The 23,468-nt window shown below is 44.1% G+C and overlaps 1 protein-coding gene across 1 annotated transcript in view; it reads left to right on the top strand.

Annotated features, from left to right (window-relative positions):
- Nucleotides 1-23,468, top strand: part of SRBD1 (S1 RNA binding domain 1) — a 227,030-nt gene that overhangs the window by 12,641 nt on the left and 190,921 nt on the right. Inside the window, exons 3-9 of the mRNA XM_073339107.2 lie at nt 9,220-9,366; nt 11,325-11,410; nt 13,058-13,223; nt 14,439-14,801; nt 18,041-18,207; nt 19,873-19,990; nt 20,449-20,587. Coding sequence (XP_073195208.1) covers nt 11,325-11,410; nt 13,058-13,223; nt 14,439-14,801; nt 18,041-18,207; nt 19,873-19,990; nt 20,449-20,587 — 1,039 coding nt within the window. The 5' untranslated portion in view covers nt 9,220-9,366. The remainder of the gene's footprint in view (nt 1-9,219; nt 9,367-11,324; nt 11,411-13,057; nt 13,224-14,438; nt 14,802-18,040; nt 18,208-19,872; nt 19,991-20,448; nt 20,588-23,468) is intronic.

Genomic DNA, 23,468 nt, shown 5'->3' with positions numbered 1-23,468 from the left:
GACTAACAAATTTATTTGAGCAAAAGCTTTCGTGAGCTACAGCTCACTTCATCAGATGCATTCAGTGGAAAATACAGCGGGGAGATTTATATACATAGAGAACATGAAACAATGGGTGTTACCATACACACTGTAACGAGAGTGATCACTTAAGGTGAGCTATTAAGCAGGAGAGCAGGGAGGGGGGTGTGGTGGGGGAACTTTTGTAGTGAGAATCAAGGTGGGCCATTTCCAGCAGTTGACAAGAATGTCTGAGGAACAGTGGGGGGTGGAGGGGGTGGGGAATAAACATGGGGAAATAGTTTTACTTTGTGTAATGACCCATCCACTCCCAGTCTTTATTCAAGCCTAAGTTAATTATATCCAGTTTGCAAATTAATTCCAATTCAGCAGTCTCTCGTTCGAGTCTGTTTTTGAAGTTTTTTTTGTTGAAGAATTGCAACTTTTAGGTCTGTAATCGAGTGACCAAAGAGATTGAAGTGTTCTCTGACTGGTTTTTTAATGTTATAATTCTTGACGTCTGATTTGTGTCCATTTATTCTTTTACGTGGAGACTGTCCAGTTTGCCCAATGTACATGGCAGAGGGGCATTGCTGGCACATGACGGCCAGTATAGTTATGCCAGCTAGACTCACCCCTGCTTAGTACGCTCTTCAGCTCAAGCAGTGTGTTTCAGGTTCCTGCTGGCACTGCCAGTCTGACGTGCCTTCTCTAGCTTGTCAGATTGGGTTTATATCTGCTAGTGAACCACAGCGCCACTCATTAGACTGATTCCTAGGCTGGTGAACCACCTGTGGTTCATTAATTTTATACCAGTGTAACTCCACTGATTTCATTGGGGCTGTTCCTGATTTACACTTGTACAAGTGAGGAGAGAATCAGTCATAGGCACCGACTCTGTCAGTGCTCCAGGGCTCAAGCACCGATGGAAAAATATAGTGGGGGTGGTCAACACCCACTCGCCACAGCTGTCAGCTGGGCTGCCATTCAGCTGTTCGGCAGCTGGCGTGGGGCCTCGGGGGAAAGGGTGGAGCAGGGACAGGAAGAGGGAGAGCGAGGGTGGGGCCTTAAGGGAGGGGTGGAATGGGGCGGGGCTTTGGGGCAGAGTCGGGGTGGAGCACCCACCAGGAAAAATAAAAGTCAGCACCTATGTATGGAGGGTAAAGCACGGTGTCTGGTGCCTAAACCCCAATGTGTAGTCTCTGCCCACAGGGCATGCACAGCGGGGTTCTCTCCTCGTGAAGTGTGTTACAAAAGGCTATGGTGGACCCACACCAGGGGAGACACTGCAGGATCAAGGCGGAGGTGTAAATTAGAAGAGCTGTGACTCTCTCGTCCTCTGCATGAGTCTTTGAAGGAACCTTCCCATATATAGAATCAGATCCCTAAGGTAGTAAGGAAGGAAAAGGAAAGAGAGTAGTGGACATTTTTCTCATTTACCCTCCAATGTACATCTCCTTAATACCAAAAGCAACCCATGCTTTCCCTCATGCCTCCCGTGACAGATGTTGTGGTGTTTCACTTTGAAAATCTGGTTACCTTTGTTGTGATGTTGCCTTATGGCTAGGGTGACCATGTGTCCCGTTTTGGCCAGGACAGTCCCTTTTTTAAGCCTTGACCCAGCCATTCCGACTTTTTTGGCAGAACTGGGCATTTGTCCCATTTGATCATCAGTTGGCAAGAGCAAACTGGACAAATGCACGGTTTTGCCAAAAATTGGTGTGCAATCCCTAGCAGGGCATGGAGGAATGTGTGGGGGTGGGGGGGGAGCGAGCAGCAATGCCAGCCTCACATAGGAGGGAGGGCTCAGGAAAGTAGCTTGGATCGCTCCGTGCACAGGGGTTAGAAGGGAGCCTCAGGCTGGCGCCGCGTGGATGGGTGGCAGCAGGGCCTTGTGTGTGGGGAGTGAGGGGGGCCTCAGGCTGGCCTCGCGTGGGTGGGTGGCAGCAGAGGCTTGTGTGTGGGGAGTGAGGGGGGCCTCCGGCTGGCCCCGTGTGGGTGGGCGGTGGGAGGGCTGTGAACTAGCCTGTGGGCTGTCCTGTGTTCCCTTTGGGAAAATATGGTCATCCTACTTATGGCAATTACAACAGTGGGATTTTTTCCTGTACACAGTCAAGTTTGGGTTTGATTAACATTCTGTAAGCTAGACTTACAAGACACTGGAGGGACCCATCCAAATAAGAGCAGAACTTGGGATAGGCAGCAAACCATGAACTGCTCTGTCAAGCAATCAACATGACCAGCATTTCAGATACCCCAGCTTTGGAGTTTCTACAGTTGATGTGTGATTGTGCCTTGAATCTTCCTGTCTCACTTTTATTATCTTCCTGGAAATTATAATTTTTCATACAGACTTAGGGCATGTCGACACTACAGTCTTAAATTGACCTATGTTAGGTCAACTTATGGCCACCACAGTAATTACTGTGGTGGCTGATGTCCACACTACCCTCCTTCTGTCAGTGGTGCACATCCTCCCTACTGGCTGAAGAGGAGCTGTGTGGAGGGCTGAGAGCAAGTTTTGGTTCAAGGCTTTGTTTAAGATGGCCCTTTTCACCCACTGTCTTCTTGCAAGATGGTGAATGACTTGTCTACACTGGCAAGTTTCTGTGCAGTAAAGCAGCTTTTTGCACTCAAACTGCAGACATGTGCACGCTGCCAAGCCACTTTGTGTACAGAAACTCCTCAGTTGCAGCACTGCAAAAAAACCACCTCGGCGAGAGTCGTAAGGCTATTTGTGCAGAGGCTCCAGCGCTCAATGCCAGGGTAGAAATTTCATTGCTTTCTGCGCTGTAATTGGCCTCTGGAGCTGTCCCATAATGCCTCAACTGACCGCTCTGCTCATGGTTTTGAACTTGGCTGTCCTGGAGACATGCACCCCTCCCCTTTCAAAGCACCATTTCTGTCAGCCGTTGGGTGCCGTCCTGATCTGCTCCGAGACACAAAGCAAACCATTAATGTGGAATGCTTGTGCTGTTGAACACAGAGGCAGGTCTGTGTGTGTGTGTGAGAGAGAGGGAGAGAGAGAGCCCAGGGAGGAAGATGGGGGCTGATGTTGGGGTTTCCCCCTGCCTCAGGACTGGTTGCTTTCTGCCGCTCTCTGAACTTACAAGACAGTATGCTGACACACTCTGTCCTCCAAAACACACTGTCTCTCTCCCCCCTCCATATGTGCGCGCACACTCCTGTCACACACACTCCCCCTTCAGTTGAAAGCAGCTGGCAATGTAGTAGGATGCCCATGGAACAATGGGATTGGGAAATGTGCGTCATGTGACGCTGTGCCTGCCCCATGAGGCATTGCAAACTCTTCCCAAAGCATCCTGTGGCCAGTTGCACAGTGGGATAGCTACCACAATGCACTGCTGTCTTTGCCATTGCAAGAGCTGCTAATGTGGATGCCCTCCAGCATCACAAGGAGCACAGTGTGGACATGCCACAGCGGTTTAATTCCAGTGTTTTAATAAAAGTGGTATAACTTGTGGCTCAGAAACTTGCTAGTGTAGACATACCCTTAGTCAGGATCTCTCCCAGGGGCCTAAAGGTGCTGGTGCCTTTGTCATCTTAGGTGAAAGAGAGACAACTTGGGGTTCTTTGCCACTTTCTTTTATAGTCCAGTGAACCTTTGAAGTGGATTCCTTTGCAGGTTACCCTTCAAACTAAAGTTTATTCAAGCAGTAAAGACGGAGACATGGAGTCTGGTGGTGAAGGAGGCTTCATGTTCCTTTTATTTTCCCCACTTCTGTTTGCTGAAATTCAAACTGTTCTTTCTATTTCCTACCATCTCCTCCTCTTGCTGTTTCAAGGACCTGTTTGCTACTTATATGTAAATTGAGGTAAACATATTTTCCCTTGTTGAGGATAGGCTTGTTTATCAGCTTTTGCCTAGGCAGGGCTTTCTGATTTTGAACTTGTGCTAATAATGTCATACAGGGGGAATTCATAACTTTTCATATACTACTGCTACATATATTTCACCATGATATTGTTGACTGAGGTGTTAGTTTTCAAATGATACCTCACAAGGCATATTTCATACAAAGATTATTACAATAGTGTGTAGGCGATGAATACACTTCTGTTTGGTCCACACTAAGCAGAGAAAGCATTTTAAACTGGATTAGTCTGAATCCTTTATTCAAATGTCCAGGTAACAGGAATTTTTTTATAGTGTAGATGAAGATGTATGTGTAGTTGGTTCCACGGTGACTGACCGAAATCTAAAAATGTGCCGCCTTGCCTTCTGCTTTGCTAAATTCTTGGTGGCTCTGCTCCGCCAGCTGTGCTCTGTACTGCACTCTGGGAGGAGTTCACTCTTCGACGGTCACGCTTTTCCCAGCTGCTGTATTAGAATTGGTTATCATTTGTATTACAGTAGAAACTAGGAATGCCAGTTAAGGATTAGGCCCTCGTTGTGCTATGCAGTACAGAAAAGTAGCTAAGAGACAGTTTCTGCTCCAGAGATCTTACGTACTATTGGAACATTACCACCCTTGGGTGGTATTCACAAGGAAAGTGACATGCAAAGCCAATTTTCACTTTAAACATCCAGTGGGGAAAAATGAATCAGAGGACTTGGGGAGGAGTTAGAAACCTCAGCCAGAAGCTGAGAGACAGACACAGGTTGTAGTCCAAGTCCAGTGCTGGGGTACCATGACGAAATTGGGCTTGAGGGAAGTGCTAAGTTTATCTAAGGGTATGTCTACACAGTGCCAGCAGTTATAGCGCTGCTCAGAGAGCACAGAAGGGAAAACGCTGTTGTGTGTTCACACTGTGAGCTGCCTGCGCAATAGTGTGTTCACACTTGCGGAACTTGCAGCGATACTTGGAGTGGTGCACTCTGGTCACCTCTTTCTCTTGTGCCAGTAAGAGTTGTAGGAAGGCGGAAGGGGTTGTGGGGCATCCTGGGTCCTCTCCCAATGCCCCGTGATGCATTGCTTCACATCCCAGCAATCCCTGTGCTTGCGTCTGCATTTGGTGCCATCTTTCAACGGTTTGTGTACTGCGTGCTCTGCCTCTTCAGTCTGCAGGAATGGATCCCAAACTGTTGACCAGTATGCTGCCCGATCTGACTAACACGTCTTGAGTGGCAGTGGTATTATTCCTTAAACTACAAAGACAAGAGGAGTGCGACATTGATCTCGCCACGTGTAGTAGCTACGACACGAGATTGCTTGTGGCATTCACAGAGGTGCTGACCACACTTTTGGGCTCTGGAAACAAGCACTGAGTGGTGGGATCACATCGTCATGCACGTCTGGGATGACGAGCAGTGGCTGCAGAACGTTTGGATGGTGAAAGCCACGTTAATGGAACTATGTGATGAGCTCGCCCCAGCCCTGAGGCGCAAGGATATGAGAATGAGAGCTGCCCTGCCAATGGAGAACCGTGTGGCGATGGCACTGTGGAAGCTGGCTACTCCAGACTGCTACTGATCAGTCGCTGACCAGTTCGGAGTGGGAAAGTCAACTGTTGGACTTGTGTTGATGGAAGCGTGCAGGGCCATCAATTGCATCCTGCTCCAAAAGACCGTGACTCTGGGAAATACGCGTGACGTTATGGATGGCTTTGCACAAATGGGCTTCCCTAACTGCGGAGGGGTGATAGATGGCATGCAAATGCCAATTCTGGCACCAGACCACCTAGCCACCCAGTATATTAATGGGAAGGGGTATTTCTCAATGGTTCTTCAGGCTCTTGAAGGTCACCATGGGTGTTTCACAGACGTTAATGCAGGCTGGTCCAGAGAGGTCCATGATGCATACATCTTTCGGAATACTGACCTGTTCAGGAAGCTGCAAGCAGGGACTTTCTTCACGGACCAGAAGATCACTGTAGGGGAAGTCAAAATGGCCGTTGTGATCCTGGGAGACCCCGCCTACCCCTTAATGCCGTGGCTTTGAAAGCCATACACAGGGCACTTTGACAGCAGTAAGGAGCAGTTCAACAACAGGCTGAGCAAGTGCAGAATGACTGTTGAGTGTGCTTTTGGCCATTTAAAGGCCCACTGGCACTGCCTATATGGGAAGCTGGACCTGGACGATGTCAATATTCCTATGCGTATAACTGCGTGCTGTACGCTCCATAATATTTGTGAAGGGAAGGGTGAAAGCTTCACTCAGGGCTGGACTGCTGAGGCTCAGCGCCTGGAGGCTGAATTTGAACAGCCAGAGACCAGGGCTATTAGAGGGGTGCAGTGCCGAACCATAAGGATCAGGGATGCCTTGAGGCAGCAATTTGAAGCTGAAAGCCACTAATATTTGTTGCTGTGCTCGGGAGTGCAGTGCTTGTAATGGTAGGAGGTGATTGTAATTGGTGCAGACGAAGCAATATGAAGGTTTAAGATAGTTGTCTGATGCTTTGCAGGCTCTGTTTGCTTTCAATTAATAGAATAAAGATTTGCTTTCAAACCAACATAATTCTTTTATTAAAAAGCAACTGGAGGAGGGAGACAAACAAAAATACACATCCGCACCGAGGAGGTTGGGGGCGGGGAAGGTTCCAGGAGGAGGTGGGGGATGGTTAAAGATTTCTGTATGTCCAGGGGTCATATCCAACCTTCTCCTTTGGAGTACAGCGCAGCGGGTACTGGACTTCAGCAGGGCTAAATTACAGGGGGATGGGTGTTGAGTGCCGTGGGTACTGGGAGTCCACAGGGCTGGACTGTGACGGGGCAGGAGTGGAATGCTGCGGGTACAGACTGGAGCCAGGAGGCTGACAAGAGTGCGTTGGCGGTGTCTGGGGGGCGCAAGGGAGAGAGTTTTGCGACTGCAGCTGCAGGGGAGGGCGGGCGCGGAGCTGCTCTGTTTGCAGTGCTAGTAGCACCTGGAGTGTGTCTGGTTGGCGCTCCGTAACTTTTAAGAGCCGCTCCGTGGCTTCATTCTGGCGTGCCGCGTTCTCCTTTTGGTCCCTCTTCTCGCTGTCCCGCCACTCCTTCAATTCCTGCTTTTTGGCCGCGGAGTGCATCATAACCTCACACAGAAAGTCCTCCTTAGTTCTTCATGGCTGCTTTCTAATTCTGCACAGCCATTCGGCCGGCGATAACAAAGAGGGAGGCTGGGCTCCCAAGGTCATCTCTGTGAAGCCAAAACGCAACCGTTTACAGAAGCAGTACTGTTTGCAACAGACTGACCACTGATTCAGTGATTTAAAGAACAGCCACTATTCACACACCTGTCACTAACTGGCTGATCCCAGGGAAGCACACATGAGCCGCAAGACCACCAAAATGGTGAGTAGCCCCAGGGGCAGGGTAAATCAGTGTTCCCGGACCCTACTGTACACTGGGCACATGGCTCTTGGTGAGAGCCAGCACTGTAGCGGGGGCCTGATAATCATTCCTGTCCTCACATTTTCCCCAGGCTGTGTTCATTATGGAAGATACCGCGCTGCTGAGGGTGAGCAGGGAATCAAGGGAGGGTCTTCTCCAAGCCTGCGGTTTCTGCCCTAGCCCCTATGCAACTCAGCTGTGTGCAACAATGGTTCCCCTGCCTCCCCCTCGCTCCCTCCTGTGACGGCAGAGTGGCGCGGGAAAGTTACCATTGATGGGGCAAGAAACAGCAGCTCTGCCAAAGAACCTGCGGCAGTGCATTGCCCAGTATCTCCATGAGAGTTTCCTGGAGATCTGAGGCAGATTCCAATAAAGTGAGGGAGTCGATCAGCACCCTGTTCCATCGCTCAGACTAGGCATATGGTGGTGTGCGCATCATACAGACACAAGCCTGGTTTCTGCAACCCTCCTGCCCCCAACAACTCGCTTCAGCAGTTCCCAAAATCAAATCCACTTACCATGGGCCTCCTCTCTTGTTTGCGCTTTGCCAAGATCTGACAGCTGTGACTGGATAGCCTCCGCCGGGGTAGAGAAGAGCTCTTGGCTGCATGCGTCTCTGACCTCCGATTCATCCTCTGCCTCTGGGTCCCCCTCCACATCCTCATCCAAGATTTCCTCCTCCTGGCTCAGTCCAATCTCAACTGGCATTCGAGCCACCAAAGTATCCACAGTGGCCTTCGCAGTGGAGGTGGGGTTGTCACTGGGTATCGCGTCCAGCTGTTTGTAGAACCGGCAGCTTGTGGGCGCAGCACCGGAGTGGTGGTTTGCCTCCCATGCTTTGTGGTAGGTGTTACACAGCTCCTTCACTTTGACCCTGCACTGCAGTGTGTCCCTATCATGGCTCCTTTCTGTCATGCATCATGAAATCTGTCCGTAGGTATCATAATTCCTGTGGCTGGAGCGCAGCGGGGACTGGACAGCCTCCTCTCCCCAAATGCTGACGAGATCCAGCAGCTCGGCATTGCTGCAAGCGGGAGATCGCCTCGGGCGTGGAGCAAGCCTGGCCACCCGGAAAGATGTGCTAAGACCACTGCATGTGTCACTGAGCCAACAGGAAGGGGACCTCCAAAATTCCAAAGGACTTTACGGGGTGGGGATGACGGTTGGTCACCTGAGGGCAGGGCAGTAGAGTTCAAACCGATAATCAGAGAGGTGAGAACAGGCATTGTGGGACACCTTCTGGAGGCCAGTCACAGCGCTGTAATCCAGCAGGTGTTTACACTGGCACCGCAGCGCTGTAGCCCCGGTGCAGAAAGCTGTGTGCCTCTCGTCAGGGTGGTTTTTTTTAAAGTGCTACAACTGCGCAGTTTCTGCGTGCTAAGTGGCTTGGCAGTGTGTGCACCCCGGGAGTTACACTGCAGAAAGCTGCTTCACTGTGCAGAAACTTGCCAGTGTAGACAAGGCCTAAGACAATATGCGTGTGGGCCTTTTTTATTGTGTTAGCCTTTTTTCTCTCTTTGGTGTTGTTTTGAAGAAGCTGGCTGAAGTCGTGGTATTTTCATGCTGTTCACAGGCTCCTGAAGGGAAGTCTATATATAGCAGGGGCAAAACCCGTTGGACCTGCTGAGGAAGCATGGTTGGTAAATGGGGATGCTGTAACCTGGAGACCCAGTCTAAAAGTGGGGTGAACCATAGGAGTCGGACTTGAAAGAAGTGTAGGTGTGGGCCTGTCTCTTGAAAGGGGTGCCACGGAAAGACCGAGAGAGAGAGGTGAAAGGTTCAACTCACCCTGAACCATTACACTAAGATGTCCCGATTTTCAAGAAATTAACTTCACAAACTTTAATAATGTTCTTTCAATGTAGTTATTTTGCAGAAGCTACAAAATTGAAACAAAATATCTTTTTCATATGTCTTTTGTAAAAACAATAAATATCTGATTCATGCAGGAGTCTGGCACAGTGACCTTTCAGCTTTAAAGATCAGAGGAAAGGGGAGAAAGAAGTGACTGCATGAAGGAGCAAGAGTATCAGAGAGAGAAAACCGCTAGCAGTGCAGCTTGTGGAGGACTGTAGAGTAACTTAGACAGCTAAAAGGTGAGTAGTGTCCTGTGTGTTCCGTGCAGATTTATAGCCTCCTTTAAGAGAGCAACATTCCCCCATTCACGTGAATGGGATTTCTGCCTTAAGAAATGATCTATTATTGACAAATGTTTTCTGCAGTGGGAACCAGTTCTGAGTGCAATTTAACTGCTGGTGCTGGTTGACGTAGGGCTCAGTCATGTCTTCTGCAATGGTGCTGGAAAATGGTTTTGTCCTATCAACACTAGCAGTCTAGTACCAGTTCATGGGGGAAAGCTACTGAAAGCTATTGTTGGTAGTAGGTCAAGTTCATAGTGTCTGGGTGGGGTTGATTTAAAGGGCTATGTTTGCAAAGGGACACAGTTACCTGGTTCACGTGTGAAAATGTGTGGTTTTCAGGGCACTTACCCTGCTTTGGAAAAACTGCCCAAACACCAAGGAACAAATTGATTTTGGGCGGGGCGGGGGCGGGGCTGCTATGCTCCTGACATGGTATCTGAGACCTTTAATGCAGGAAGGTGCTGTCTTATAATTCTGAGATACAAACTCCACCTGTCTGCTTACAATGATACGGAACAATCAGTTTAAAAAAAATCTGACCAATCCAAGCACATTTGTTGCGGAGTTGTACCCACTGCTTGCAGAACAGAAACACAGAGACAACTTCAATGTCCTGTTGTTGGCAGGGATAGATATAACATGTTGATAGGTAAAGCCATGTAAAAAGTAAGACCTAGTCATCCTAGAGGGCAAAAGCCAGTTTTAAGAGCCCATTCAATTAGCAGGACATCTAGATGTTAAGAAGGGCGATTCAGATTCACGTTACCACTGGTCTGTGCACATGTAAGGCTGACAACTTCAAAAGCCATGGGGGAATAATGGGTAACTTAGCCATTTCCCTGGGAATGCAAGGAATGGATCCTGCAGAGGGGTTTCCCAAGCCACCAGAGATGAGCTAATCAAAGTGCTTAACTGATGGTCAAGGCTCAATCCTCTGTGATGTCATAAGAGAGGATATTTGAACCCAAACACAGCTGAACAGAGGAGAGGGAAGAGTTATGTGGAGGCTTGCCAGATTTTCTTACAGAAATTGTATATAGGCAATTCTCTGTAAGTACATGATTTCAGGATCTTATCTACTATTAATTCAATAACATCTTGAAAAGAATTGTTCTTGCTTTGGTAATTGTTTTATACAATATATTTGCAAACAGTTACTTTTTAAACATTGTTTTTATTTGTGGTATCCAAATTCAAAGATGGGATGCAACTTGTCTCTGAGGGAAGTGTGTGTACGTCTAACAACTCACCATTGTTGTATGGAATATATGTAGCTGTGTGTCTCTGAAAATTAACCCACATTCTTGGAATTTAAACCTAGTTTCTGGGTTGATCAGAGAGGGTGTTTGTAATCCAGGGCCTGTGGGCTAATTATTTGGAATTGCTGTCTATGTACACGTTGGATTTGGGGAAGTCTGGCATGTCTTGTTGTTAACATGCCATAAGGTTGGTGAAATGACATCCATTTTGTTAGGGCTGGTCCACACACAAGCTTGCACTGAAACAACAAATCAGTTTTCATTCACGCGTTATAACAAAAGTGTGGATTAAAACAGGCTGTTGTTTTGGTGCAAGTTTGTGGATCATTTTATTTCGGAATAGAAGTATCTTATTTTGACTTAAATTGGTTAAAAAAAATGGCATAGGTTTGTGTCTAAATTGACTGCATTGGCTGTATGTAATTTTCCCCACAGCAAAGTGTTGTGGGATTATATTGATTTGATGCTGTGGTCTAAGTTCTTTAACATATAGGAGTATATTCTGATCATATTACATGCAGACTTGTGTGCCAATTTCCCACACTGGGAAAGGAGAATGTACTCCATAGGGTACAATTCTGATAAGCTAGATGAGAGAGAATATTTTTATAATTGATTGTTGTTGGTTTTCCCCCCGACCTCTCTTCCTTTCAGATGACAACTCTACCAAGGATTGCAAAATCTAAAGCAAAACCACTGATATCAGAAGAAGATGATGAGTTACCCTCCTTTCTTAAATCGTAAGATTAATTTTCCATTCAAATTTTTTGGTCTACAGAACATATTTTTTACAATCCTGTTTGGTTTCAGTAATGCATATTGTTGCATATAATTTGCTTCAAGTATGAGGTTGGGAGCTCATTCTGGTGCAGTATAAGTGAGACAGAGGGTGTTCTCAAGATCCCTGGTCAGAGAAGATAAAGGATTAATATAAAAAAGGGATTAATTTACAAAACACCCCTTCCCCCACCTGCATATTTAACACACACGATGAAAATAACAAATGTCAAAATGTGTGTGTTAGGTCTTATCTACACTTGCAAGTTAAAGTGTGTTAAATCAGCCCCAGGCACCCTAACTCCTGAGGTGTCCACACTGGCAAGGCACTTAGAGCGCCTGGACTCTGTGGCTGGAGCGCTGCTGGTAATCCATCTCCACGAGAAGCATAGGGCTTGCTGCACCCTGGCTGGAGCGCTGAGGTGTCAGTGTACATGATATGTTGCATTACTGCACTGTGATTAGCCTCCAGAACCGTCCTATAATCCTTTGAAGTCAAGGGGCCCCACTCTCGTCATGGTTTTGAACTCGGCTACAGGCATGCTAATATCCCTTTCAAAGCTCCATTTCTGACAGCCGGCATACTTATCTGCTCTGGGACACAAAGCAAACCGTTACTGTGGAATGCTCCTGCTGCAGAGGCAGGGTGTGTGTGTGTGAGTGAGAGAGAGAGAGGTGGAGGGTGGGAGCTGATGTTGGGGTTTCCCCCTTTCCCCTGCCGCTGTCTGAACTTACAAGACAGCATGCTGACACACACTCTGCCCCCCAAAACATACTGTCTCTCCCCCCACATATACACAACACACTCACTGTCACACTCCATCGTGCCATTTGAAAAGCAGCTGGCAATCTAGTACTGTAGGATTCTAGTACTCTAGAACAATGGGATTGGGAAACGCATCATCTGATGCTGGGCCTGCCCCATTAGGCATTGCAAACCCTTTCCAAAGCATGCAGCAGCCACTTGCACATTGGGATAGCTACCACAATGCACTGCTCTCTCTGGCCTTGCAAGAGCTACTAATGTGGTCACGCTACTGCGCTTGCAGCTGACAGTGTGAATACACGGCAGCGCTTTCCCTGCTGCTATCTCCGAGGGCTGGTTTAACTCCCAGCGTTCTACATCTGCAAGTGTAGCCAAGCCCTTAGACTAAAGACTAACTACTAAAGTCCCCAAAACAAAACCAACCATGTACAAACCCTTGTGTACCACTTTAGCAACGCCAGAGGTCTGCCTGGAGTAGCTCTAGATCCTGCACTTCGCTCCGGCCACTAACTGCAGTAGGATAAAAGGCTTTACTTATAGGCTCTGCATCCCTTCCTGCTCATCTTCCCTGGCCATTTCCCTTTACTTCAGAAAACAGCTCCATCTACACTTAAAACTTGTACTGAAAAAAATCACCCTCCATAGCGACATAGTTATGCTGACAACAACCCCATTGTAATGCAGCTGTGTTAACAAAAGAGTGCTGCTGTTGATGTAGTTAATGTTTGGGGAGGTGGTGTTCCCACACTGGTCTGTGCTTAGGGGACTGTATCCGTCTAGGCTCTGTAGAATAGATATAGCCTTACAGATGTTTTTCCTCTTGCAATGTTTACTTTTGTTTCAGCTCCTCTGAATCAGAGGAGGAAGAGGAGGAGTGGGAACCAAAAAGCAAAGTGGCAAGTAAACGTAGGCTGCCAAAAAAACCTGAGTCAAAACCTAAAAAGGCTGCTGCTCCACGGTCAACTGTGGTTAGGAAAAGGACCAGGAAGACAGCAGTAAAAGAGGAGCCGGTAGGTATCTGTAAGCAGGACACACAAAACTACTAAAGCTGTCAAATGCAATGGCCAAAACTTTCCTACTGAGAGTTGTAGGTGCTCAACACCTCTGAGAATTAGGCCATATATCTCTTTATAGCCATGAGGTTTTATATATGAATAAAAAAACAAAAACCCCTATCTACCTCGTCCCCTCCTTTAGAGGAAATTAAACAGTACTGAAATGTCATTTTGTTGTACTGAGTTTGCATTCTCTTCCAGCTTTTCCCAACTCTGGTGCTCCAGGTAAATTCTTAGCAGAACGGAAAGGATAGAAATGCTGTACGTGTTATATTACCATGAGTTAGTGTTGGTTCCATAGTGCAGCTGGCAGAATATTTTTCAGTAAATCTTTACCCAGCAGCAGTGAAGCCAGTTCCGTTTGAAGACCTAATGAATATGTTTGAATGACTTTCCTTGTGTCTTTCATCAAATATTTGATGCTAAAATATAAGAGTAGGGCCACGAAATGCTCAAGATTAGAAAAAATTGCAGGGAGGATATTCATCACGAGGGAAGCGACTCTGTTTGTAACTTACCCTAATGTGCTTAGGTATTCCAGGGTGCATGTCCTATGTATAAGATCCCCCTGTGTTTGACGCTCCCTTTCTTACTGTGTTTGCCAGCCTTTGAGAAGTCCATTCCTGGATCCCAAAGAAGAACTTTGATGGAAAAACTGGGGCACAAACCAGTTGTGACTTGCCCAAGGCTTCTCAACAGCTTAGTGTAAGGGATGGAATTGGAACTCAGGGGGTGCTTTCTAGTTCCAAGCTCAGTCTGTTAGAGCACTTAATTATATATACACAATGTAGGCAGTGAAACCCGTGGCCTACATTCTCTCCATAGGTAACCCTCTGTTTTAAGAGAGCAGTTTAAAAATAATTCCAAGATTTCTAGAGTTACTTTGATCTTCAAAGCCCATCTCTACTAGGCTGCAGTTTTTGTTATCTTTTTGCTGGTCCTTTGAAGGTGTGCTTAAGACAAGGTGCACTGAATTAGGGGCCTGATTTTAAAATGCTGAACACCAACTGTGAGGCTCTGAGCACCTCTCAGTATAGGGCCATAACTTGGGGAAATGATGTCTACCATCAAGTTCTCCATGTGACAACTCTTACATTAAAGCTGTTATGTTTTTATTGGATTAATTCATGATATTCAGTGTTTAATTTACTTTGATGGTTTATTTGGCAGAATGTATCTTTGCCTATTGCTGCTGATGAAGACAGTAAAGATGGACTGAAACTTTTACATCCTAAAGAAGAGACAGACCCCAAACCAAAAACTAGAACTAAAAAGCCAAAAATGCCTCAGGGAACAAAAATAAATGTTATTCAAGGAAAGATGGATAACCTAGATAGTGATGAAATACCCTCAACAAGTGCGCCTTTGATGGAAAATGAAGTAAAGCAGGAGAAATATGAAGAAGATTTTACATTTGATGAACCCCCTTTAAAAAGGATAAAATTGACAACACTTCCTCAAGGAAAACCAGTAAAACATCCTGGAAGCACCAAGCACCAAGAGGAATTAGAAATGAACTGGGACATTGTGCAGGTATGACATCTCTTCCATTTCTTTATAGCAGTCCACTAAAACTATACTGTAGTGTACAGAAATAGGACTAACTTGGGCTGTGGTACACAGTCGTGATTCCTATTGACTTCAATAAGAGCTGTTGACACATTCCAGGAAGTAGCATGGGACTCTTAAATAAATAGTGCTTGAGTTACTTTATTTACTAGTTTGTTCTTAGATTAAACATAGGCCATGACAAGCTACACAGATGAAAGTTATAGTTCACTATAAAATGCCTCTGAATAACCAGTTTTACAAATTTCCATTCAGATGTCATTCTGACATTTGTCACTTGTAGACAAACTTTGAATTAAAGATTATGTAGCGATTTACAGAACAATCTCACTTTCTTCCTCTTTATCTCCATTAGAGCTTGAGGGAGTTGCAATTCAAAGACTGTAGCACCCTGCAGCTATGGAAATCTTGAAAATTTAGGATTTTTTTGTTTGCAGACTTTATAGTAATTTCTCAAATGTAAGTTTTAAGTATGATAAATCATGGCCCATTTGTTTTGGAGATAGACTTCAGCATATATATCAGCCAGAATGGAACCTTCATCCAGATAGACTTAAAACAATAATGTCAAATAGTGTGAGAACATCTTCATGCATCTCAGTATAATATTAACTTTGAAGCCTAATCATGACCATTTAAATGCAGGTGTTGAGGAAATAGCCAGTTAATGCCCTCGTTCTACGAGGTTGTATGTAGCTATGGAACACTGGGACATGATTGGAATAGAGCAGCACATTTTAGCGTACTCATGCTACTGTACTGTACAGCTTGCTACTACATTAAAAATATTAGAATAGATTATCAAAATTCTCTCCCTGACTTTCTTGAAATTCTGCTGACTTCTAAAGGGAAGAAATTCCTGTAAATATTGTGGGCAAACTCCTTGAAGTTCTCCCATGTTCTTGTTTATTACCTAAGCCTGTGTGTGCATTATGCTGTTGGTTATAAACTAGGTACTCAGTAAGGTACAGAAGATATTTTATGTAGCTTCAAATGTGATTTGTATTATCACAGGTGAGCATGTGTGTGTTTGTATAGTCATATAGAGTAAAATTTTCAGAGGCTTCTAAGTCACTTGGGGCGTTGTCTACACATACAAGTTGTGCCACTTTAACTATCCAAGGACAGTTAAAGTGATGCAAACTACTGTAGGGTAGATGCAGTTATACTGGCATAAAGGGCACTTATCCCAGAAGAGCTTATTCCCATATACTGACTCTAGGGATTGTACTGGTATAACTATATCAATAGAAAAAAGAAAAGGAGTACTTTTGGCACCTTAGAGACTAACAAATTTATTTGAGCATAAGCTTTTGTGAGCTACAGCTCACTTCATCGGATGCATGCAGTGGAAAATACAGTGGGGCAATTTTATATACACAGAGAACATCAAACAATGGGTGTTACCATACACACTGTAACAAGAGTGATCAGGTAAGGTGAGCTATTACCAGCAGGAAAGGAAAAAAACCTTTTGTAGTGATGATCAAGGTGGGCCATTTCCAGCTGTTGACAAGAACGCGTGAGGAACAGTATGGGGGGGAAATAAACATGGGGAAATAGTTTTACTTTGTGTAATGACCCATCCACTCCCAGTCTTTATTCAAGCCTAAATTAATGGTGTCCAGTTCGCAAATTAATTCCAATTCAGCAGTCCAATCAGACGTCAAGAATTATAACATTCAAAAACTGATCGGAGAACACTTCAATCTCTCTGGTCACTCTATTATAGATCTAAAAGTGGCAATTCTTCAACAAAAAAACTTCAAAAACAGACTCCAACGAGAGACTGCTGAATTGGAATTAATTTGTAAACTGGATATAATTAACTTAGGCTTGAATAAAGACTGGGAGTGGATGGGTCATTACACAAAGTAAAACTATTTCCCCATGTTTGTTTTTCCCCACTACTGTTCCTCACACATTCTTGTCAACTGCTGGAAATGGCCCACCTTGATTATCACTACAAAATGTTTTTTTATTTTTTTTTTAATTTTCTCTCCTGCTGGTAATAGCTCACCTTACCTGATCACTCTCTTTACAGTGTGTATGGTAACACCCATTGTTTCATTTTCTCTTTGTATATAAAATCGCCCCACTGTATTTTCCACTGCATGCATCCGATGAAGTGAGCTGTAGCTCACAAAAGCTTATGCTCAAATAAATTTGTTAGTCTCTAAGGTGCCACAAGTCCTCCTTTTCTTTTTGCAGATACAGATTAACATGGCTGCTACTCTGAAATATATCAATAGAAAAATCTACCCTTCACTGAATTATATCAGTATATCAGTACAAAATCTGTGTGTAGATCAGGCCTTAGGATACTTGGAAAATTCTGCTTGTATTTAATTATTGAGACTTCAGTAAAATGAGCTTGATGGCATCATCTTGGTTCCCAGTGGACAAAGTCTGCAATTTTTTTTTTAAATATAGGGTTCTACAATGCCAGTTTTTTTTTTTTTCCAAAACAACCTACTGCAGCTATTTTTAATATTTGGGTGGTTTTTTTGTGGTGATTATTCTGTTAGAAAATTGGCCTAATATTGAAAATTGCATATTTTGGTTAGGATTGATGGCGTTCTCACCTCAGTTCAGTTTTAGTGCCCTGGAGACTGAAGTCTTCTGTTTATCCACAGAGCAGCTATACACTGACAGAGGGAGTATAATCTTCACCATACCACTGTATCAATGTACCTTAGCCACCCACATGGCTGAGGATATTCCAGGGTACATTCAGCCCTTGGTTTCTACTAAGACTGATAGCAAAGGTGCCTATAATATGATTATGGTTTTTGCGATATTGACCCTTGCATGTAAGGAAAGAGCCTGAGATTATCAAAGTCACATCATACATGGAGCAGTCTTTAATAATGACTTTCTGGTCACCACTGATCTAGTATAACAGGATTGTGGCCACCTGGTGCTTCATGTTTATCCTATCCCCCTTGTGTCCCCCCCACAGTGGCCACTTTATTTCATGATCATTATATGCCAGAACTCATTCTTTTGTCTTAAGTACAAATTCAAGTACCTGTAGCAGTATTATAGTATATGACACATGCTTTTGCAAGCCTGGCATTCCATCCAGCAGAGGGCAGTGTTGTGCACAAACAGCACTCTATCCTGGCTGGATATGAAACCAAAGTGAAGATACTAAGCCAATTTACCAGCTTTAAAAATAGTTATTTGTTTTCTTGTGGCAGGTCCTGTCAGAAAGAACAAATATTGAACCATGGGTATGTGCAAACATAATTTGCCTTTTCCGTGATGAAAACACAATTCCATTCATTGCCCGGTATCGAAAAGAACTTGTCAATAATCTGGAAGCTGACGCCTTGCGAGAAGTACAGCAAACACTGGAAGAACTACGGTAAGTAATCTAGTGGGGGGAGTGTGGGTGTGTGTGAGGGAAAGGAGTTAAACGATGACCTGCTGCCAGGTCTGTGTTCCTTGTGTGCTTGGTTACAATTTGGAACTCTGCGTGTATGATGTCTAAAAGAGCAATAGTATAATTCCCAGTAGGATATGTTGTGAAGGTGGTGAGTATGCATCCGTAATGCAAGGGGGGGAAATCCCGACTAGAATGTTCCCATTTAAAAGAAAGAACACAAAGTTCTTAAAGCCAAAATACTCAAAGTTAAAGACAGGGGTATACTTGATGCTCCCCTGCCTTTCACTTTGTTTCAGAAGGAAAAAAAAGAGAGTTAGGTTACTGATTGCTCAGTGAGTTATTTTAAATATGTTTTTTTACCCCTGAAGTATGTAGCCCTGAATCAGAAATAAGCTCCACCCCTTGTGTTGTCATCTGAACATCTGGAAAAGAAGCCTTGGGCTCTTTTTTGGTAGCAGCAGGTGTCCGTCCAGCAGCCCCTCATGTAGGGTCAGGCGAGTAGCACATGGGACCTTAGAGTTCATAGAGGGCATGGAAGGCAGCCCCAAAATATTACAGGCCAGGAGCCAGTAACACATACCGGCACTTAGCAGAGATGGAGGAAGTGAGTGCAAGGAGCAAGCTGCTATATTTATAAGTAGGCAAGGAGGACAGGGAGTCACTCCCCTTCTTCCCCCAGTGCACATGCACACAGTCTGTCTGGGCCTGTGGAGACACAACAACCCTCTCCAAATAATACAGTAGGGGAGTGGGGAGCACTTATTTGGTCAAGCAGAGAAAGCTGCTGCTGAAGCAGCCCACAGCTCTCTGTTAGTTCAGACTCCACCATAGAGGCACTCGGGGCTGCCATAGTTCCTACTTGATGCAGTGGTTAGCGTGTCTTTTGAAAATATGTTTGATGTGCTCTAGGTGGGCAAGGAACAGACGTAATGGTTCTATGTGCTGAGATTTCCCCCTTCCAGGCCTGGCTGTTGTTGGAGTAGGGGATCCCCCCAGATAGGTGAGAATGCCTGGGACAGGAAAGGGGGTTCAGGGAGGGCACGCAGTATTATGTGTGCCATTGTCCTCCACTGTCAGACCAACTCAAGTGTTTTGTAATGATTTCACTTCCTAGTGGCTGCTGGACCGTAAGACGTCCCTAATACTCTCTGCTACTGTAGAGATGGATCCTGAGAGGTGCTGAGCATCTGCAGCTCCTGTTGACTTGAGCAAGAGTTCCAGGTGCTCATCACCCTGGGATTTAGCTCCCAGGTAGTTAATAGAAATTCTTATTTAGATGAAGTGTCAGAGTTGCTGCACTTGGATCACAAGGTGGCAGTGTTACAAGGAACATCAAAGCATAAAATACTTAGCTTGACACCCTTTGCTTGGTTTCTAGATCCTCCCCCCAACTATTGCAAGCTTTGTTGATTGTTGAACAAATATTAAAATGGGAGCGAAATTATTAGGATTTCTACAACGTTAGTCAGAGTGGGTTCCTTGAGGCTGATATAAGGTGTAGTCTTCCATGGCTTCTGAGGCCAAACACACTGCCTCAACAACATGCTGTCATGAGATCCAGTGGGTTGGACCACATTTAGTGATAATCTTTTTCATCTGATTTGAAATGTGATTATTTATTAACATAAATCCCATGTATTGTAGTACTGTTGCAAAGAAGACACATGTAACAATACAGAAGATAAAGAAAGAAGGAAAGCTATCGGGAAGTCTATTAACAGCCTTATTAAACTGCAAAACTTTGGATGAATTGGACCATGTGGTTAGTGTCTCTTTTTTTAAATATGTTCGTAAAATTTTATCTTGCACAATTAAAGAAGAGGTATTGAAAAACTGTAGCTCTGACTAGTGCTGTGAGAATAACTGATTTGTGGTTCACTGGCCATTCTGAAAAATGGGGAAAGAATAGTTTAGGATTGAACAAAACATTTTGTTTATTTTTTTGAGCTTTTTTGTGTTTTGTAAATAAACTGAAGTATATTTTGAAATAAAAAGTCATTTTGAATCAAAAAATTGAAACCTTTCATTTAGAGGAGGTCAAGACAAAATGTTTTGCTTTTGGGGGGTATTTTTGACTGAAACAATTTGGTGAATTTGACACACATTTACAAATGTTCCGGTTGACCCAAAATATGTTGCCTAGCTTAGATTTGGCAGAAATGTTGATCTCTGCCTTTTTAAATAACAATACATTTTACAACTATTCTTTTCCCTCCCCAGTCTGCACCATATAAAACTGGAAGTAAAGGCACCAAAGCTCAAAGGGCCAAACAACTGGGATTAGAACCTGCGGCCATATCTCTCATTGAAAACCCAGTAGAACTCAGTCTGTTTTCTTACATTAAGCCTAATGTCAAAGGTAAGTACTCAGTTCCTGTATGCAGTAATGGGAATTAGAACATACCTTAAATAAAGAACAGCTTTATTTATGAGTTGTCCTTATACTATTGAAAGTTAGTATGAGAATATCTTACATTGCTTAGAGACTTCAGCGATAGATGCAATAGAAAAAGCCAAGTTGAAAATCAGTCATCTGTTGTCTAAAAAAATGAGCACCTGTTACAGGGACTGTGGCATGAGGAAATATAGGGTGAATTTCATTGCAGCACAGAGGGCCTGTCTAAGGTTCCAACCCCACTTAAACCCTTGCCAGTGTTATAAAGGATCTTGTGCAGGAATCTGCACTGAGGCAAATTTCATCCACCAAGGCACATCCTAAAAATGTCTGTGTTTTGGTGATTGGGAGTGAGTGGGAACCCTTTAAGTGCTGGGTGGATATTGATGGTGCTGGAGAGAAGGCAGTCTGGTATCGGAATGGGTGCTCTAACTACTACTTGTGTCACATTTATATTCTGCAGAATTGATTCTGTCTTTGAAAATGCGATTATTTGTAGTGAACAGTTTGACAATAAACCACCAGGATTGTTAGTGACTGTTCTATGGTGTATGCGCATCTTCTTTTCCATGTCACCTTTTTTACCATGCATATGCTGAAACTGCTTGTTGATACTGACTCTTACTCATCCCACATTATAAACAGCAATCAAAATATAAAGATTAACTAAAATGGTAAAGTTAAATTGGTCCAAATTTAGTATTGTGAATCTATTGGCAAAGTTTCTGATTGATTAAATGTCACATTTTAGAGTGCTGCAATATTTCGTAAAGCAAGATGTTGCAAGCATTGCTGTGTGCTGTACTGCCGGATAACTGATTGTGCTGGGAGAGTGGCAGTGCCGAAGGGAAGTGTTTGTAATGAAAGCGGGGATGAATTATCAGGAGTACCAATGGTTGCATTCAAAAGGGACTGTCACTTATTGGAGTAGCATGAATCATTGTCATTTTTCACATTTGGAATGAACAAACCTTTTTTCAATATTCTGCTAGAAATAGAGAATCGGAGCTTGCATTTATATTATGCCTTTCATCCTAAAGGACCATGAGGCATTTTACAAACGACATACAGATATGAATCGGGTATCAGGGGTGACAGCCAGGTTGACAGCCTGCATGCAGTATGAGAGGAGAATAAATTGTGTTTGATCTCATGGGACTGAGCTCCTAGTCATGCAAAAAAGGTCCCAGGCGACTCTGGCTTATGGCTTTTAATTTCTCAGTTGGTATTTTTAGAATATTCCTAATAATATGTTATCTATTAAAAAAAGAACAAACTCTGAATTAAAAATATGTTGTTTAGGTTGCAAAGTCGAGCATTCAAAATTATGAAATGCCAGAATTTAGGCTGTCTGCAGTCTTCATTCTGCTCCTTTGTGCATATGTGTTCTAATATAATTGTGAAGTACATGATCACATACAATTTTTAACACAGGACTCCTTCCTCCAGCAGGGCTCAGGCTAGATGGGGCTCACTCAGCGGATAGCTCTTCAATATTTCTCTTACCCTCATCATCCAATGTGCAGATGTATCCTTCATTTACTGCACCCCATCCAAATTCTGCAGTGGATACGGAATTATTCATTTCCTCACATGCTTTTCTATGGTGCCAGTCACTGTAGTGTCTGAGCACCTCACAAACATGAATGAATGTTTAATAGGCAAGATTTGCATCCTTTTTTTGTAAATGGGAAACTGACACACAGAGATTAAGGGCAAAGTTTACCACTATTTTGATTTGCTCAATAACTTGCTGCTTGTTCTGTTAATTTAGATAGAATAAAAGAACCCAAAGAGTAAAAGGTGTTAACATGACACTGAAACTGTCCAACATTAAACAGTTTTAAACAAGATTTGGCATTTTGTATACAGAAACCTTAGCATGCTTATTACCATGGTCAACGCACCCTTAAGAATTCTTTTAACCTTTTATTAAAGATGCAGAAAAAGAAGGAAAAATGATTAAACCACTTTACATTTAAAGGAACTCCTCCCACGCCTACCCGCCCTTGTTTGTCTTCTCAATGGTAATAACTGTGCTTTTGGAAAGGAGAGAAGAAGTTAGTTGAGGTGGGCTGGAGCTATCGGTGGTGGTGGTGTTGCTGAAGTCCAGTTCTGTTGTCTAGAAAACAAGACAAACACATACACAAGGGAAAAGAAGAGAACAGCAAAGATTAAAAAATGCAGCTTCTGTCTTGGTGTTGACGTTCACTTGCAACCTCGCTGCTGAAAAACACAGGCACAGCACATGGTCTTTTCAGTCACTCTGCAACCTGGTAAACTTGTATTAGCATTAGGCTGTTTAGGGCATTGCATTTAGCTGCCTTTCTGGTCATAGGCTTACAGCAGTGTTGCAAAATATACAGTCTTGGCCAGCTAATTCAGACTTCTATTAGAAGGCAAAGGAGAGGGAGAGGGCAAAAGTGTATGATATGTTGGGGAAGAGTCAACACAGCTTTTGTAAAGGGAAGTCATGACTCACCAATCTACTAGAATTCTTTGAGTGAGTCAGCGAACATGTGGACAAGAGTGATCCAGTGGATCTAATGTACTTGGACTTTCAGAAAGCCTTTGACAAAATCTTTCCTTGAAGACTCCTAAACAAACTAAGCTGTCAAAGGAGAAGAGGGAAGGACCTCTCGTGGATCAGTAACTAGTTAAAAGACAGGAAACAAAGGTTAGGAATAAATGGTCAGTTTTCAGAATGGAGAGAGGTAAATAACAGTGTCCCTCTGGTATCTGTACTGAAACCAGTACATAATCATAAATGATCTGAAAAAAGGGTTAAAGAGTGAGGTGGCAAAATTTGCAGATGTTACAAAATTACTCAAGATGTCCAAAGCAG

The sequence above is a fragment of the Lepidochelys kempii genome, chromosome 3, assembly GCF_965140285.1.
Source record: "Lepidochelys kempii isolate rLepKem1 chromosome 3, rLepKem1.hap1, whole genome shotgun sequence".
Taxonomy (NCBI): Eukaryota; Metazoa; Chordata; order Testudines; family Cheloniidae; genus Lepidochelys; species Lepidochelys kempii.
Note: the sequence above shows the minus strand (reverse complement) of the source record. Positions and strands in the feature narration are given on the sequence as shown.